Below are 16,955 nucleotides of genomic sequence, written 5' to 3'. Positions count from 1 at the left end.
CAAAGCTGCAGAAGTCGTACATGTTATTAGCACGATTATAGGTAAATCTAGCAGTTGTTAGCTCTCAAAATCGACCATAAAATTTTTATACCATATTTATCATAATGAATGACAACAAAGGCAACTTCCCGGCAGAAAGTGACATATTCTTTTTTTGTTTTAACTTGATTTCTGTCATTAAAGTTTACAAACACAAGTTCAGAGCCTAAAAAGTAATGAAGTTGCTTCATGATGTGTTGTATTTTCTTTATTTTTTCCTCTTAAAAAGTCTTTCTGGGCAGCGGTGGCTCAGTTGGTAGAGCACCTGCCCCATATGCTGAGGCTGTAGTCCTCGCTGCAGGTGACCCTGGACCAAGCGGTCTTTCCTGCGTGTCATTCCCCATCTCTCTGCCTCCCGTTTCCTGTCTCTCTCCACTATACTATCATTAAAGGCAAAAAAGGCCCAAAAAAGTCACTGCACTAAATCATGGATCGTGTCACCCAATCTGACACAGTCATAACAGACAAAAAGATTGTGCAGTGTGACCTCGTCGTAAATCAGAGAAATGGTTCACATCTTTCTGCCATCGACTGTGTTTCATGGTTCTCTGTTACCTGCAAAACTCCAATCTATATGTATCCCTTGTTCCTTTTAAACAGCATCACTTTCATTTGTCTCTTTCTTTATTTAGGGACGGCCCAGACACTTCTAGCTCTCAGCTCGGAGTCTTCAGTGGCAACACAGCTTTAGAGTCTGCATACAGCACCAGCCCGAAGGTCCTGATCCGCTTTCACTCTGACTTTTCAACTGGAGGCTTCTTCATTCTCAATTTCCATGGTACAGATGCACACGCTCCGTCTGTCTCACACACACACAAATGTAGTTTAGGTCACACACAGATCTTTTTTGATATTTAATCAAGGAAGTGATATTTGCAGAAATCTGCTTCTCATTTTATAGCTGGATGTAAAGTAAGCCCGTGCTATGTTATACACATCGCTTTTAAGGGACGCAATTAAGGAAATGCACCACGATTTGCTGAGGCTGAGATATAAAAGTTTTGTTGAACATTGTAAAGCTTTTTCCTCCCATCCATCTCAGGTGTTCTGATTCTGTTTTCCAGCAGTGCTTCTGGTTTTAAATGCTTTTCAGAAAGTACTTTTGGTCTTAATGTAATAAAAGAAAAAGGTCAGAGGTGCTGAGACAAAGTAGAGAGAGGAAGTAACAGTAGAGTGTTTTCTTCATTCATTCATTCATTCTATTCAACTGCTGTTTCCACTACTCCACTACTATTAACTACTTCTGCAAATAAACAGGTCTTTGTCCCTGAGTAGTTTTATCTTATGGGATGTGTTTACTTCAACACCAAACATTTCTTAGAAATCACAGGAAGTGTGTGAACTCAGAGATGCAGCTTTTGTTACACCTTTGCTGTATGTTGGGCTGCAAACTATGTTAAAACCACACAACTGTAAAGAAAAAGTCTTCTTTTTCTTACTGAAGGTTTTTAGGTACTGATTTCCTAATTCAGAATGCAGGATGAGAAAAAGAAAAATACTGATGATGTCCTTGATATTGTTTGCTTGCGTCTGTAATTCAAATGAATGAGACACATTTCTTGGAGGTCAGATTCTCTTTTAAAGTTGTTCTGGCAGAGTTTGCCACAGTGTTGTTGTTTCATTGCATGTCATAAGGTCACTTTGTATTTGAGATTTGTTCCAAAATTTCTATTATACTATACTTATATACTCTACTGTGAAATATTGAGAATAATGCTACCCAGAGATCAACCAGATCCTAGATCCATAATATACATGTCATTTAACAATAACATAAAGTATTTAAATCCCCGGTAGAGGCTCAGCATACAGTGGTCACTTCACAGACAGTGACAATGACACTTGAGACATTCTTAGGCTCAAAGTAACCTCAGGCCAAGTTCCATGATAAAAAAGCATGTCTCGAATCCCCTGAAGCATGGCTGCCCCTAAAGAACTGCTTGTCTTGATACTTGAAATGGTAAAGATCACAAATCAGATTCACTCTCTCATTGTCCACACGGATGCTCTGTGCCGAGGGCACAGTTTGATTTTGATGTCGAGTCCCGACGGTGCAGCAACTGACTGAAGAAATACCACAGCGTCCTCTTTTTCTGACCATGTGTGCAGTTATCAACAGATCTAAAAAAAAAAATATGCTTATGTAGAGCAATTACCTGCCATTACATCAACACCTGTATGTTTTAAAAAAATAAAGACATTCTTGCACCTCTCTCCAGCTTACCGACTGAAGAAATGCCCTCCTCCCCCTGTCGTGGACAATGCAGAGGTGATCTCTGAAGATGAAGACTTCCAGATTGGTAATAATCCTGAGTTATTAGATATTTTGTCCAGTATTTCTAACATTGTCTTCATTTTGTACATTTTGGATCTTGTTAGCATGATATATACATTACCATGCTTTTACCTTTTGGAAAAAAAAAATTCTTGTCATGTTTTCAATTTTCCCCTTTGGTCTGTATTATGTGATTTGCTCAAAGCGTCTTGCGCTGAGGTTTTGTGACCTCTTAGAGCTGTAATTCTCTAAAAAAGTCGGCATTTCATAAAACCAAAGAAGAGGAATCAATTTACTCTACCATCGCTGCACTCACAGAGTCTAGACACTTCTGGCAAAGTATGAAATACATTTTTTTTTTTTGTAATAAACTTGAAATGCCTTTGTCTTATGAGTTCAGAAAACCTAGTTGCTCTTCTAAAGATTTTTTTTGTTTGTTTTTCTGTTTCTTTTTTGTGTTTGACCTTTTAAAATAATCGTTTGTTATATTAGTTTAATTCCAGGGTTGAGACACTTCATCAGAACAAAAATGTCACTAGATAGACTGAATAAAACAATGACCCAGAGGGTGATAGCACTGGTTTAAGGTACACTGTAAGGTGTAAGGCAAATAACTGCCACTTCACGACACCACAGCAGCACGAGGACTTGCTGTTGTTCATGGCAAGTTGTTCCCATTCACTGTGATCGTATAAAGAGAGGTTAGTTTGCACTAATCATAGATACAAATTGTACAAGCCCTCAGTTCAAGATCATGTACATTCACAAAATGTGGCAGTATTTGATACCTCAGAGGTTCAAAAGCCAATTGTACACGCTATTAAGAAGCTTAAACAAAGGTTAAATGTTGTGTTTTTGTTCTGTCAATATAAAGAGCTCCCATGCTGAGAATAGATGTCCAAGAGTTTAAGGGCATATAAATTACCTCTGCCTCTTTTAAGACTGTCAACTCTGCCTCTTGAAATTGCAGTTTCACACTTTTTTAAAAGCACACTTAGATGTATAAACCTGCTTTATAATAAGATTCCCCGAGGTATTCTTTACTATCATGAACTGTGCAGATTTGCTTGTTAAATGTGTAATGCTGCTGATGATGATGATGATGATGACTCAGTAGAGGTTTCATTATTTCCTCCTGCCTTAGGTGACATTGTGAAGTATCGCTGTTTACCTGGATACACGCTGGTTGGGAAAGCGGAGCTTATGTGCAAACTCAACTCCCATTTGCTCTTTGAAGCTCCACCACCATCGTGTCTCGGTAAGACGACAACACTTGGCTTAACTCCCGACGCATAGACAGTTTAATATGTGTTCAGATGGAATGAAAAGCTTTGAAATGAACATGTGCAAGAAAGGTGATATAAAACCTTAAGCAGCATTTCAAAAATGTAGGGAGTCACTATGAAAAAAAACAAACAATATCATTTACAAAGCCCCATTGAATACAGCCTCCAAATCATACCACCCTGTACAAGCAGCTTAGCATCATTCTCTGTTGGTTGCCATATGTCATTTTGGGAAATGTAGAAAAACACCTATTGAAACACATTTTCATTTAATTATTCATAAGGGCAACACACACGTTATTCATTTACATGGGAGTGTAAGCCAGTTGGCTAATTTTCAACGGTAGTCCTTTGGCACTAGATGTTTAATTAGACTTTTATAATAAAGCCTCTTGTTTTATGACCATTTAAACAGCAAAGAGGTGTAGAATTCCTGTGTCCATGTTGGTACTGAAGAAGTACTTTAATGTGACACTTTAAGTTTGATTTGTATGAAGAAAACCCCGAGAAGACAGCACACATTTAAGCAGCAGTTAGCAGGATTAATACTTAAACTGTGGAAAGTACTGATAATGGCCTGTGGTGTTTGTACACCAAAGTGAGTTCTGTTTTTAATTGCTCTAAAAGATGCAAAGCCTTTCCCGTCAGACAAAATGGGGAATGCCCTTTCTATTAGACAGTAAGAGAAGCTAAAATAACAATACAAGCAGTTATGTCATGTTCAGTTTCCTGGCATTAAAGGGAGCATGAGCATGTGAATTTAAGATTAAGCCCCAACATGGTCCTTGTGCATCCATGGCCAGTGCAAGCAAGTGGAAAGTTGAGCTGCAGTCTGATTGGCTTCTGTCTGTTACCCCTCCAGCCCAGTGTCCAGCCAACGAGGAGCGCTCTTCGTCATCGGGAGTCATATTAAGCCCTGGGTTTCCTAGCAACTACCCCAACAGCCAGACGTGCTCCTGGCTTTTACGTATGGTTCCAGGTACAGTTTAAGTCAAGGGGGTCCACAGTATGTAGTGTATGTGTGTGTGTGTGTGTGTGTGTGTGTGTGTGTAGACTGCAAAGCAGAAACATGTGTTTGTAAAGGCTTTGTTCACAGCGGATATATATATATACATAATGTATGTGTATGTGAGGCATATATGTAATGCTAAAGCTTTTGCTCTCGTTTTCCTAGATTTCACCATCAACATCTATGTGGAGATGTTCCACAGCGAGAAGCAGTTTGACGAACTCGAGATTTTTGATGGTACACCAGTCTTTCCTCAGACACAGATACAGACACACACACACCTACTCGGATGTTCACATCCAAAAGAAAAAAACCCCAACAGTTAATAAATAGTAGATGACTTAATTTTTTATATTCTATATGAAGAACGCCCTTTAACTTTACAAAATTCGATGATTGAACCGTCTTGGAGTCTTTCCAAGGCCAAAGTTCCATCCACTGCTCAGCTTAATTCAAAAAACTTGAGCAGTGGCCATATCGCAATGGAATCAGAAGCAGCCACAACAGTCAGCTGTCAACATGTCATTTTTCCAGCCCAGGGTTTCTCACTCCTGCATGTTGAAGATGTTTCTTCACACCTGATCCAAATAGATGGGTCGTTATCAGGCTTCTCCAGAGCTTGATGATGAGCTGACCGTTTGAATCAGGTGTGTTGGAGCAGGGAAACATCTAAAACATGCAGCTCAGTGGGTCCCCATGACCAGTATTGAGAAACCAACTTCTCACCCACTCATAGGATAGAACAGGACGGGTTGCCACTATAGAGTGTGGAACCTGACCTGAGCCCAACACAGTCACGTCCTACACTCATAGCAAGGCTAATGTTACCTTAATGCTGATAGAGTGGAGCATGGGTTGGATTTTCACCAAGGCCACACAATTAGGCAGTCAGATGTCAGTTTACCTACCTCTGTGCTGCTACATTGCTTTGATGATGATGACACACAGACAAGGTGAAATCAATTGCACTGACTGGTTACCGAAAAAATTAATCTAGAAGATATGAATAACAATAACTTTATTTGTTGAAAAAAAAAACATTTTCATCCTAGGACTTTGTACGTTGACAGTCAAAGCAAATGCAGGATACTCCAAGGACAAATATGAGAGAAAAACAAAGCCAAAAGCTACAAAATACAAAACAGTAAATATCAATATAAGTATAAGAAAAAATAAAAGCACCAAGAAGTGGGGACAAATAAAGCAATAGGGAGAAAGATGACATCGCATAAAAACCAAAACTACAAAAAGTAAAAACTAATACCAGCAACAAAACATAAATTGAAAAGATAAAATAAAAACATCACATCAAGGCAGGTATGTAAAAAGTGGGTTTCAAGAAGCGATTTAAAAGATTCTATTGAGTCTGCATGCCTTATCTCTTCACCTATAGCTTCCAGAAACAGAAGGGTCCTCCCTTTAAAGCTGAGAACTGGCTCAGTCTTTCTGACCATACAATCTTAAATTCTGTCCTAAAACAACTGTGGGGTTGCAATTTGGGAAAAGCAGACAACTGAAGAAAATGGCAAAAATAAAAGACGATATGTGTATAGTGCACTGCAGGAGCTCTGATGTCTCACTAATGCGTTTCTCTAGGATCCTCAGGACAAAGCCCTTTGCTTGTTGCACTAAGTGGTAACCACTCATCTCAGCTCAACTTCACGTCAAAAACAAACCAGCTCTATCTACGTTGGTCCACAGACCATGCAACCAACAAGAGAGGATTTAAGATAAGATATTCAGGTACAGTCATCGTCTTTCTTTCTTTCTTTTTGGTATTTATTCATTTAGGATTATGCCATAAACATATTAGGTACATCTCTACCAACAATTCCTTTCTCATTAATATGAATTAATCTGCACAACAGGCTGAAATCAAGACAGGTTATTCATTTCTTTTTGTAGATTATAATACTTGCAGACTATTGTCTGTACAGTTTCTTTCCAACACAGCCATGTTTTAAGCATTAGCTGTGTTTAGCCGTGTTAGATCTAAATCATCTGCCCCAAATGGGTTTTAACTTGTGAAGAATTTGTTGAATATCTCCACCAATCTCAGTCACAGAAAATACAATTTAAAGCACTGCTGATCCTGTTTGAACTTGAGAGGAGTGAGTCACAAAGTCAATCTCCTGGGTCTGTACACTGGGGAAAAAAATGTGTGATATATTTTATTTTGTGGGTTATATCAGCACAATGGCCTGAAGTAATAGTATTGTCTTTTCCCCATGGTGTTGTATTGCCCTGACAACGGCAGCTATCAGGAGAACAGAGAAATTTATAGTGGATTTTTCACTTCCCATTCACGATTAATGCTCCGTTATGCTTCATATTGAAACACACCCCACACAAAGTGTGTTATGTATGAATGAATGGTTATTAATTACTGATGACATGGATTTGTGGATTTTGAGTTGTGTTAATTCACTCTATGGGGAAGAATATGTTATGTCCTTGAGGGTCTTTTTTATTGTGTGTTTTTGTGTTTACGTCTGTATCATGATGTAGATTAATATTAACACAAAGAGCTTTTCTCCCCCAAAAAAATCTAAATGAAAACAACAATTTTTTATTCATTTTTTTCAATTAAAATTCTTAGTCCTTGATTATTTCTGCAGCATGAGAATGATAATGTTAGGGCGAAGCTGTCTAAAACATGAAACTAAGGTTCATAAATCAAAATGGAAATTACAGAAAGGCTCTTTGGCCTGAATGGAGTGGAAAAAATAATTCCACCAATGACTATCCAGCTGGGAGAAGAACTAAGACCAGGTGGTGCAATGACTATATCAGACTGGGAAGACAAACCAGGGACTAAGTGGACTATTGTGGTGTTTTTTCCCCAGACATTTAGAATTTTCTCTGAGCTGTAGCAGTGCTACTGCTCAGAGAAACACAAATGGTTCCAGTAAGAACCATTTGAGCATGTATGTTTACGTCTGGATAAAACCATGATGTAGCTTGAAAGGGTTTCAGAACAAGTTTTTCTTTATGTGAATGTGCTGCTCATAGAGAATATGTTGACTGAGCTCAGTGTTTACTAGATATAATGGTATAAATCTTAGTCAATATGTCTTTTCTCCAAACTGACTGCAAGCAGGAGTCTTTGTGCCATAATGTTTTGGTGCTGTGAGCTGAGAAAACCGGAGAAACGTGTCTTATTCCATTATCCTCTCTGTCTCTCCAGCTGCTTACTGTAGCATTAACGATCTCCCAGCAAATGGAGGTGTGGTCAACCGAACCAGACTCCGCCCTGGTAGCCGGCTTCAGTTCTTTTGCAACCATGGTTACCGCTTAGTGGGGTCAGCCAATGCTACCTGCAGGCTCCATTCCAATGGGCTTTTCCAGTGGGACACGCCTCCACCTTTTTGTCAAGGTAGAATTTATGCTCTTGATTCACGATCCTCAGTTCACTTGAGGTCTCATACTTTTGGGCCTCGTTGGATGTGGTGATAAATAAAGAGCTAACTCAGGATAAAAATAAAAACGTGCTGTGTCAGCTGGATTCCCTCCAAATCACTTAACGGTATGTCTTTGTGGTGTGACAGCGATCTCGTGTGGAATCCCTCAGTCACCAGGCAACGGGAGCTTCCACGGTTACCAGTACACTGTCGGTAGCCAAGTGTCCTACCATTGTAACCACGGATACCACCTTGACCCCGGTGCTCCGATGACACCAGAGTGTTTGGAGGATGGTAGTTGGAGTAACGCTGCCTCAGCCCCCAGATGTCTACGTAAGTTTTTCTCAAAGTTCTGTTTTAAAAGCAGTCAAGTGTGTGGTGATATGAAAACAGCAACATCATGTGGTTGCACTCTTAGAAATAAAAGTGCCAAGTAGAAGTATATATAAGTTTCTTCGGCTTGTCCTCATAGGAGAACCCTTTTTGACTCCAGGTAGAACCTTTTTATAAAGGTTCCACGTAGAACCCTTTTGGAGGGTTCCACCAAGAACCCCTTATTCAGGAAATTGGTCTTAAAGGGTTCTCTGGATCAAAATGGTTCTTACTGGAACCATTTGTGTTACCAAGGACCCTTGAAAAAACCCTTGAAAAAGGGCTTTTCAGTAGCAAATGGTTCCAGGTAGAACCTCAGCCCTTGTAGGACAATTTTGGAAATGCCATTTCTAAGAGATGTTGAAATCCAAGAAAAAGCTGGGTAGTAGACCTTGGAATATTATTCATTGGAAAACTTGATTTACATATGATAAAAATAACATTATCTGTGTAAAGGTTTTTATTCAATGCCATGTAAGAGTATCAACACAAACATGCAGTAACCTATGTATAATGACAACACCTCAGAATGAGCTCATTATGTCCACATAGAGAGTGGATCCTCATCTGAGGAGACCATATAACCATGACTATAAAGGACCTTTTTCATCTTCACATTATCTGAAAGCCACTATAGAATTTCTTATAATGCCTGAAAAAGGACAGTTGAAGGGAGTGATTTTCACTCGGTTCCAGTTTGCAACCTCACCACTAAATCCTGCACAGTCGTATTTTATTTAAATTTGATCCGTTTTATCTTCCAGCGGTTCACTGCCCTAGCGTTGAGGGCATCTTGTCTGAGCACACGACGTACCACCTGCTCTACGGTAGGCAGGGAGAGTTTGGTTCCATGGTGATGCTGGAGTGCTCAACAGGATATTATTTAGGTGTCGGGCATCGGACACTTCGCTGCCTCGCCAATGGGACCTGGGAGGGGTCGGATAATCCAGCTACTTGCAAGAGTAAGTATTGATGCACATCGAAATGTCTATATTTTTTTGGTGCTCAAATTCATCTGACACACTACATACAGTAAGATAATAAAAGTGTACTATCACTCAGTGTTTGTGCTCCTGTTCACCTCCCTCTGCACTCAAGATGACATAGAGTGTAACGGTATTTATGAGTCTACACAGAAATATAGCCATATTTGATTTAGGGCATCTCTCTGATTCAACACATGCCCTGCGTACGGTATATTCACATTCATGAATCATTTCACACTCTTGGGCTTGACACTGCACAGATAATTTGTAACTTCTTGCATCGTGTTGGGTCACTTAAAGTGATGACTTTCATGGGTAAGGAACCATATAAACCAAGAGATAAATGAGCCACCTCATGCACATGGAAACACCTGCGTGATCAGGAAGCATATGTAAGCAAAAAGAAGCAATAAAATCATTTGCAGCTGCTGCTGCTACAACATATTTATTGACCTGATTACTTCAATATTTGAAATGGCTGCCAGCGCAATATGTATTTACCCTACAACCACTTAACTACAGCTCAATGTTTTCAAATAGTGGCAACCAATTCACACAGAATTAATCCCCACGTTCCATAAATGTGCAGTGTATGTCTAGTGTTCTGCTTATTTCATAAAGTGATGTACCAAGGCAACAAAAAAAAAAGACTTAAAAACATGGCACATCATTTCTTGCACAACCCATGACATACAACAGAAAAGGTAAAATGCACACACTTGGGAAATGAAATGATTACAATTTTAAATCTATCTCACATTAGACCAGTCACTTTACTTTCCTAATTTTTTGCTCATTAGTGCAGAGTTGACCTACCTAACTCTGCAGCAGAGCTTAAGGGATTTGGCAATAAAACAGAAGTGCCTATTCTTCAAGCTGGCCAGTTGTTTGCACACAATGTCTCCAAGGAATTAATGAACAAAGGATCTTAAATCCTCTGACCTAAATCTAATTCAGTCAGGTATAGTGTATACCTTATTGTATACTGTATACCCTAATGCTAAATAAGTATCTTATCTGTCTTTCCGAACATCATAAAGACTTTGCAGCACACATATCATTATCAAGCTATGAGTATTGAGATGTTTTTCCGTGTGATGAATTTCTTTAACACCATGCTTTCATGTTATATATTTTATTATTTAGTCATCTCCTGTGGCGAGCTCCCTTCTCCACCCTTTGGGACCAAACTCGGAATGTTGACCACATTCGGAGCAACTGCAATCTTTATGTGTAACCATGGCTACACCCTGGTGGGGTCACATGTCAGAGAGTGCGGCGCTAATGGGCTGTGGAGTGGTGCGGAAACCAGATGTCTCGGTAAGGTTCATTAAATGTGACGTGCGTTGTGTTGTGTTATGTCTTTCCTCACCTTTGACGCGTTGTTATAAAAATGTATCATTATGATTGATTATCAAAAGGAAAATCCAGCAGGTTCAAGTATATTAATAATTGAAAAAAGGGAAGAAAAGGCATGTGTATTGGTTATCAAATATTCAGTAGCGACTGTTAATGGAGGAAAATCAAAGGCTTGGAGGCATCATTGTAATGTTTTCTGTGTGTATTTATGATTTTGTATAACCTTCAAAAATGATCAGTGCCTGATATCTAGGATAGAGTTACTCCTCTGACCCCAAACAGTTGATTTAGATGGCTACATATGTTTAGGTCTGATTCTGCCAGAACTTTTTTTCTTTCCACTGACACCAAGTGTTTGCTTATTGTGTGTGAACTCAGTATAATAGAGCAGTGGTTCTATTATATTACTTTATATATACTATATACTTATATATGTAAGTACCACCTGAGAAAATATTGAGCTCTTGAAGTCACACCATTATCGCCAACGTTGAAATACAGTGGTGTAAATAGGCCGAGCAAAGTCAGCTACAGAAGCAGATTTATTCCCAATAAGATCACTTTTTTCACTCATAATCCTCTCCTTCCGCACATATACTTCACACACCGTGCACTCCAATCAACATCCCTCAGCTCCACTCCAATCACATACCCTGGCATATACACTAGAACAGTATTTCTAAGTACCACCAGAGGAATCTCGAGCACCACTGGTTGTACATGTACCACAGTTTGAGAACCATGGAAGTAGAGGTAGTAAGTATTCCTATAGTGGGAGCTGAAGAAGATTTTTCACTTATGGTGATGCATGATAAGGAATGTAAAGGCTGTTTTTGTTAGCTAGCTGTGCTAATGCTAATCGAAAATTAAAACATTTTCGTTATGCCTAATGAGGTTGCACAGTGTTTGCATTATGTTAGCCCTACGCTATTGCTAATCGTAACCTTGCTAGCTTTCCTTTGGAAACAGGTTTGCCAAGTTGGTAGTAGTTGCATGCTAATGCGTAATATATATGTGCTTGCGTATTGGTGAATGTACATCTCGTCATTTCAGTATAAACCATGTTCTGCGGTGAACCGTGTGAAAATGTCTCACCCACCGTGAGGACAGCCTCTTCACTCCCACCTCCCTGCTACAGACAGCGCAGCTGCTGCTGATGAGCTGCTGCCTGCCTGGTGTAGCGTGATTAAATCAGCAAGTAAAAAAATTCGAAAATCAAGGATGCACACCATTGGGCCATACTCAACCCATATCCAAAGTCTTAGGGCAATCTGACTAACGGTCAGCAAGATATGCAGACAGACAGACACAACTTGCTTTATAGATAGATGTGCGCACAAAATAACAGAATGTTATGCGAGTCAAACTTTGTCTCATAAACAGAGATTTCACTACATTCAGTTCTACTGGTGTCTTTTGTGTATGTATGAATGTGTACTTTTAATATTAATAAATATGGTTGCTAGGTGAAGTCTTTGGGAATAAAAGAGAGCAGCAATAAGAAGGATAAACCGCGCGCACACGCCTCAGTAACTCAAATGATCTACTACCGTCTGCAACGTTTTATTACTTATTACATTAAGAGCCTGATTTAAACCTCCAGTAAGCACCAACCAGAGATGATTAATCCTGATTTTACATGTGCACTCTGTCCCAGTGATTCAATCTTTAAGTTACGTACCTGAATAAGAAACATTATGCAGAATGAAATTTGAATGTAAATGAACAAACAAAAACATTGATGTAAGAAGAGTTTAGTTTAGAGTTTTGGATTTAACTTATGTGGAGTCCTTCCTCATGAGTCATTCTACTGTACCTCTTTAAAATTCTTTTTTTTTTTTTTTTTTGCTACAATGAGTTTTTAAATCCCTACAAATTTATGCTTAGGCCTGTTATCAGTTTCATGCTGACATTTTCTAATGAATAAATCTAATGGTCATTTATTTTCATGCAGGAGTTTTGTGTTACACTTCAGCAATCCTTTTTCTAATCCAGGTTTTTCCATTTCTGTGGCTGCTATTATTTTTGCCTTGTAAATCTTTGTTTGTGTGCGTGTGTGTGTGAACATGAGGACCCCAAGACACCAAACGACAGCCGCCCACAGAAGTCATTTAGAGCACTTTGGAAGGTGTTGAGTTGTCTGTGGACGTATCCTGTCATCACATTACTGTCACAGCTGTGAACGACACAGTCATGGGGACGATGCTTGTGTTCAGTTGAGATCAAACCAAAGATTAAAGATGGCCGTGGTCTGATCCATGAGTACCAAATATGCATGCACTAATTAAGTCACAAATGCTGAGCACTCAGGTAATATTGTATTAATGAGTACTGAGTACTAATGGGTCATTAGTCATTAGTCATAGTGCTGAACATTGCAGCTGGTGCTGGCAGTGCAGAAGAGTGTGATACTTTTAATTGAAGTTGTGTGTCTCTGCGTGGGCAACGTTGTGGTTAGCACTGGCGCCTCACAGGAGGTTATTGGTTTGATTCCCAGTTGGACTGTAGTGTGCATGTGCTCACAGAGTTTTTGTAGGTTATCTCTAAATACTCCAGCTTCTGCTCACAGTCCAAAAGACGTGCAGAAGCAAAGATATATACATATAATATGTGTATAACAGCAACGATTGGAATTTAAATGTGGTAGTGCAAATCCTACACCAAAACATTTGAGAATGCATTTACCAAATAAAATTATTGTATTGCATCTCTACTGCAGACCCTCAGTTTTCTTCTCTCGTTAAGACATTTTTGAGAGGGGTACTGACACATTAAAGGTTAGGTACTGTTCAAGATTTCTGCCGAATAGCTGCATCCACTGTCTTGTGGCAACATGGGCTCATAAGTGCTATGAGCTGCATTATTGAGTGGTTGGCAATGAGCTGCAAAACAGACCAAAACACAAAGCCTGGGCAGGTTTTCTGGCCCACAAATTACAGCTTAACTTAATATTGGCTGCACCATTATTATCTGTGAAGCCATGATTCTATTTTTCTTTAATCTCTCATGAAATATCATGACTTAATACAATTTATTTCTTACATAATTTACCTTTGGCTTGTTACAGGCTGGTGACCTGCTCAGGGTTTACCCTGTTTCTCATCCAATGCCAGCTGGATCACAGTCCAATCTTCTGACCCTAAAAACATAAGCTAATGGATAGATGGAAATGAGTCACTTTCAAAACAGCAAAACATATCAATTTGCTGTATTGAAAGTGTGAAATATACCACTATCTAGTGTAAACCTTCTCTTTGGTTTGCATCAGAAGAAATTTCAAACGTATACTGCTGTAAACAACTCTGGTATTTATAATATAATATTTTAAATTTGCCAGAATTACTTCAGCATTATTTTGTAATGGGTTTTTAATAAAAGAAAAATAAATAGTACATTCTTTTAGATGTCTGTTTTGAAGTATTCATCAACATTTGACGACTAAATGCCAAACACTTGAGAAAGTGCTGCACCTCAGTCATTGACTTTATGAGAGACGGGAACATGAAGGTGGAGGAAAGGACTGTGAAATCCAGGTTATTGGTCTTTTTTATATAGTTGAAATGGTATTGATTTCGTTTTAACGATTCTCCACATGTGTCCTGCAATTTATGTGCTCAGGTTTTAAGAAATCTTGAAAGGATGTGGTACTTCAAGGCCACTTAGAGAACGCAGATAAATTGTTTAGATGTGCTGATTCTCACAGACCTTTAGTGCATCTATAATCGCCTCACAGCGAGAACTATAGCCATGAAACACCACTGTCTGTGAACATTGATTTGCAGATGCAGACCGGTGAAATGAAATTCCTCTACAATAATACAGAGAAGTTGAGGCACATATACAGGAAGCAGCTCCGGCTGAGAATTAATCTCTGTCATTCTCTGTCTTCTAGCTGGTCACTGTGACTCTCCAGATCCTATTGTCAACGGACACATTAGTGGCGATGGGTCAAGCTACCGTGACACAGTGGTGTACCAATGCATGTTAGGATATCGTTTAATTGGCACATCAGTCAGAATCTGCCAGCAGGACCATCGGTGGTCTGGAATAACACCTGTCTGCGTCCGTAAGTACTTTATAATACCAAAAATATTGCATCTCCGGAGAACTCATGATTTATGATGAAACAACAACACATTACCTGTATTGAATAAATACATTGCTCTCTTTCTGCACCATACATTTTCCACACCTCCTTTATCTCACCATACCTCTCTCTCTCTCTCTACTCCTTCAGCAATCACTTGTGGTCACCCCGGAAACCCAATCAACGGGCGGACCAATGGCAGCGAGTTCAACCTCAATGATGTCGTCAACTTCACCTGCAACAGAGGTTACATCCTGAGTGGGAACGCTCGGGCTCAGTGTCGTCTGAACGGACAGTGGAGCAGCCCCCTGCCTGTCTGCAAAGGTCACAAACACATGCATTAACACGGGCGTACATTATATATATATATATATATATATATATTCCCTCTGATGCTTCACTTCCTTAGATTAGCATACATATTGGAGGATAGCATGATTACAGTCAGGTCAAGCAAGATATAGCCAGCTTTAGGAAAAGGAAAAGCATGGAAAACTGCTAAAAACACTGCTACTATGAAATTAAACAAACACAAATAACAAAGGAAGTACCACAAGGAAAAGTCGCACACTCTAGAAGGAGTGAGAAGAAGTATAAGCTGCCATCCCCTTCTTCATAAATGGAAACACTTTAGATTTGCGAACACATAATTATTCACCATTAACTAGGTGCTTTACTTACGTGCATATAAGTAGCATACTAGCCCTTTATTAGTAAATATTAATCTCATTTTAACACCTTATGTAGGAACAATCTTAATTCATGTCATAATAGAGGTAAAGTAAGGTTATGTAGAATTAAGTGTTAATGCATGCTTAATGATTACTAATAAAGGGCTAGTATGCTACTTATATATGTTAGTAAGCACCTAGATAATGGTGAATATGTGTTACCTAATCTAAAGGGTTGCCCCATAAATTATGATGTAACAGGAATAGTGTGCCTCCTTTCAATTACTGTCTAAGTAATTGACATGACACAAGCATAGGAAGGAGGAAATCAACAGAGCCAGAACGTTAAGACCAACACAATGTCAGTAAAGTATATGAGCAGAAATCAAGACAGAATCAATGGTTCAAGTATAAACCCGATGGTTATTGCACAGACTGGTAATTAAGTTCATTCTGAAGGCAAAGGAGTGCGGTGAGTGTGAAGATAAAGAAAAGAAAATGAGGTGGCCATGTGGAGTTTAAAAGAAGATGTGGACCAGGGGATGTGCAGTATCCTTAATTATGTTGTGATTTTTGTTTATAGTCGTGTAGTTTTAATTATCTGTAATCTAAATTATCTGCTTGAACTGTGATGGCATTTATGAGGGCTGCTGCAGCTGATCTTTTCCGTTTGTTTTTGAAATATGTTATATAGACACATTTTGCCTGTTGGAGGATAATGTGAATGCGTGCGTGTCTGTTTCTGCAACTGTCTTTCTTTTTGTCCAAATCTGGTGCTGGCAAAATGTAAAACTGAGTACAAAGACACACACACACTCTACTGAGCTGTATTTAAACATGCACACACACACACACACACACACACAGCTGGGTACATGTCCAGAGACACAGTCAATTCCTCTGCTAACCATGTGCAGCCGCTATGCTACAAGTCCCAGACCTCTGGTAGTGTAACAGTTATAATATACTAAAACAAACACACAGGCCGTTCAGCAGAGTCACGAAAGCAGATCAATACAACATAGTTGCACGCATGGGTTTTTCCATTGCGGGGAATAATCCTCGCTTGCTTGCTTTCTCCGTCTCCCTGATTTTCTCTTCCTTATCCCCCCCCCCCCCCTCCCTCTCTCCCTCCCAGCAGCAGCTGTCAGTTAGGAGACTGAAACTTTCATTGTTCCCACTGGGTGCCAGACACACTCACACCCTCACGCAGGCATAAACACACACATATACACCCACACCCACACACATCCCCATATCCCCCATGGACGTGAGTTTGAGCGAGTGTCAGTTTCCCCTGTGACGTGTGGAGAATCAAACCCCACTCTTTTTGGACTGGCACCCATAGAGCGGAGCAGAGTAGAAGGGACCACAAGAGAAAGTAGAGAACAAAGAAGAAAGCCAGAGAACAAAGCAAAACTATGACAGAGGAGAGCAGTCGAGAAGACTACAACGGTGCAAAAGGGACAA

The 16,955-nt window shown here is 39.5% G+C and overlaps 1 protein-coding gene across 1 annotated transcript in view; it reads left to right on the top strand.

Moving 5' to 3' along the window:
- The window catches only part of LOC310936689 (CUB and sushi domain-containing protein 1), a gene marked incomplete at its 3' end in the record, with an annotated part of 354,020 nt that overhangs the window by 305,789 nt on the left and 31,276 nt on the right, over window positions 1–16,955 (top strand). Inside the window, exons 45-56 of the mRNA XM_083900806.1 lie at window positions 672–817; window positions 2,259–2,339; window positions 3,459–3,572; window positions 4,463–4,579; window positions 4,775–4,846; window positions 6,206–6,352; window positions 7,797–7,985; window positions 8,158–8,343; window positions 9,147–9,344; window positions 10,515–10,688; window positions 14,620–14,793; window positions 14,965–15,138. Of these exons, the coding sequence (XP_083756932.1) occupies window positions 672–817; window positions 2,259–2,339; window positions 3,459–3,572; window positions 4,463–4,579; window positions 4,775–4,846; window positions 6,206–6,352; window positions 7,797–7,985; window positions 8,158–8,343; window positions 9,147–9,344; window positions 10,515–10,688; window positions 14,620–14,793; window positions 14,965–15,138 (1,772 nt within the window). The remainder of the gene's footprint in view (window positions 1–671; window positions 818–2,258; window positions 2,340–3,458; window positions 3,573–4,462; window positions 4,580–4,774; window positions 4,847–6,205; window positions 6,353–7,796; window positions 7,986–8,157; window positions 8,344–9,146; window positions 9,345–10,514; window positions 10,689–14,619; window positions 14,794–14,964; window positions 15,139–16,955) is intronic.

Source organism: Microchirus variegatus (genome assembly GCF_963457635.1).
Source record: "Microchirus variegatus genome assembly, chromosome: 14".
Taxonomy (NCBI): Eukaryota; Metazoa; Chordata; class Actinopteri; order Pleuronectiformes; family Soleidae; genus Microchirus; species Microchirus variegatus.
Note: the sequence above shows the minus strand (reverse complement) of the source record. Positions and strands in the feature narration are given on the sequence as shown.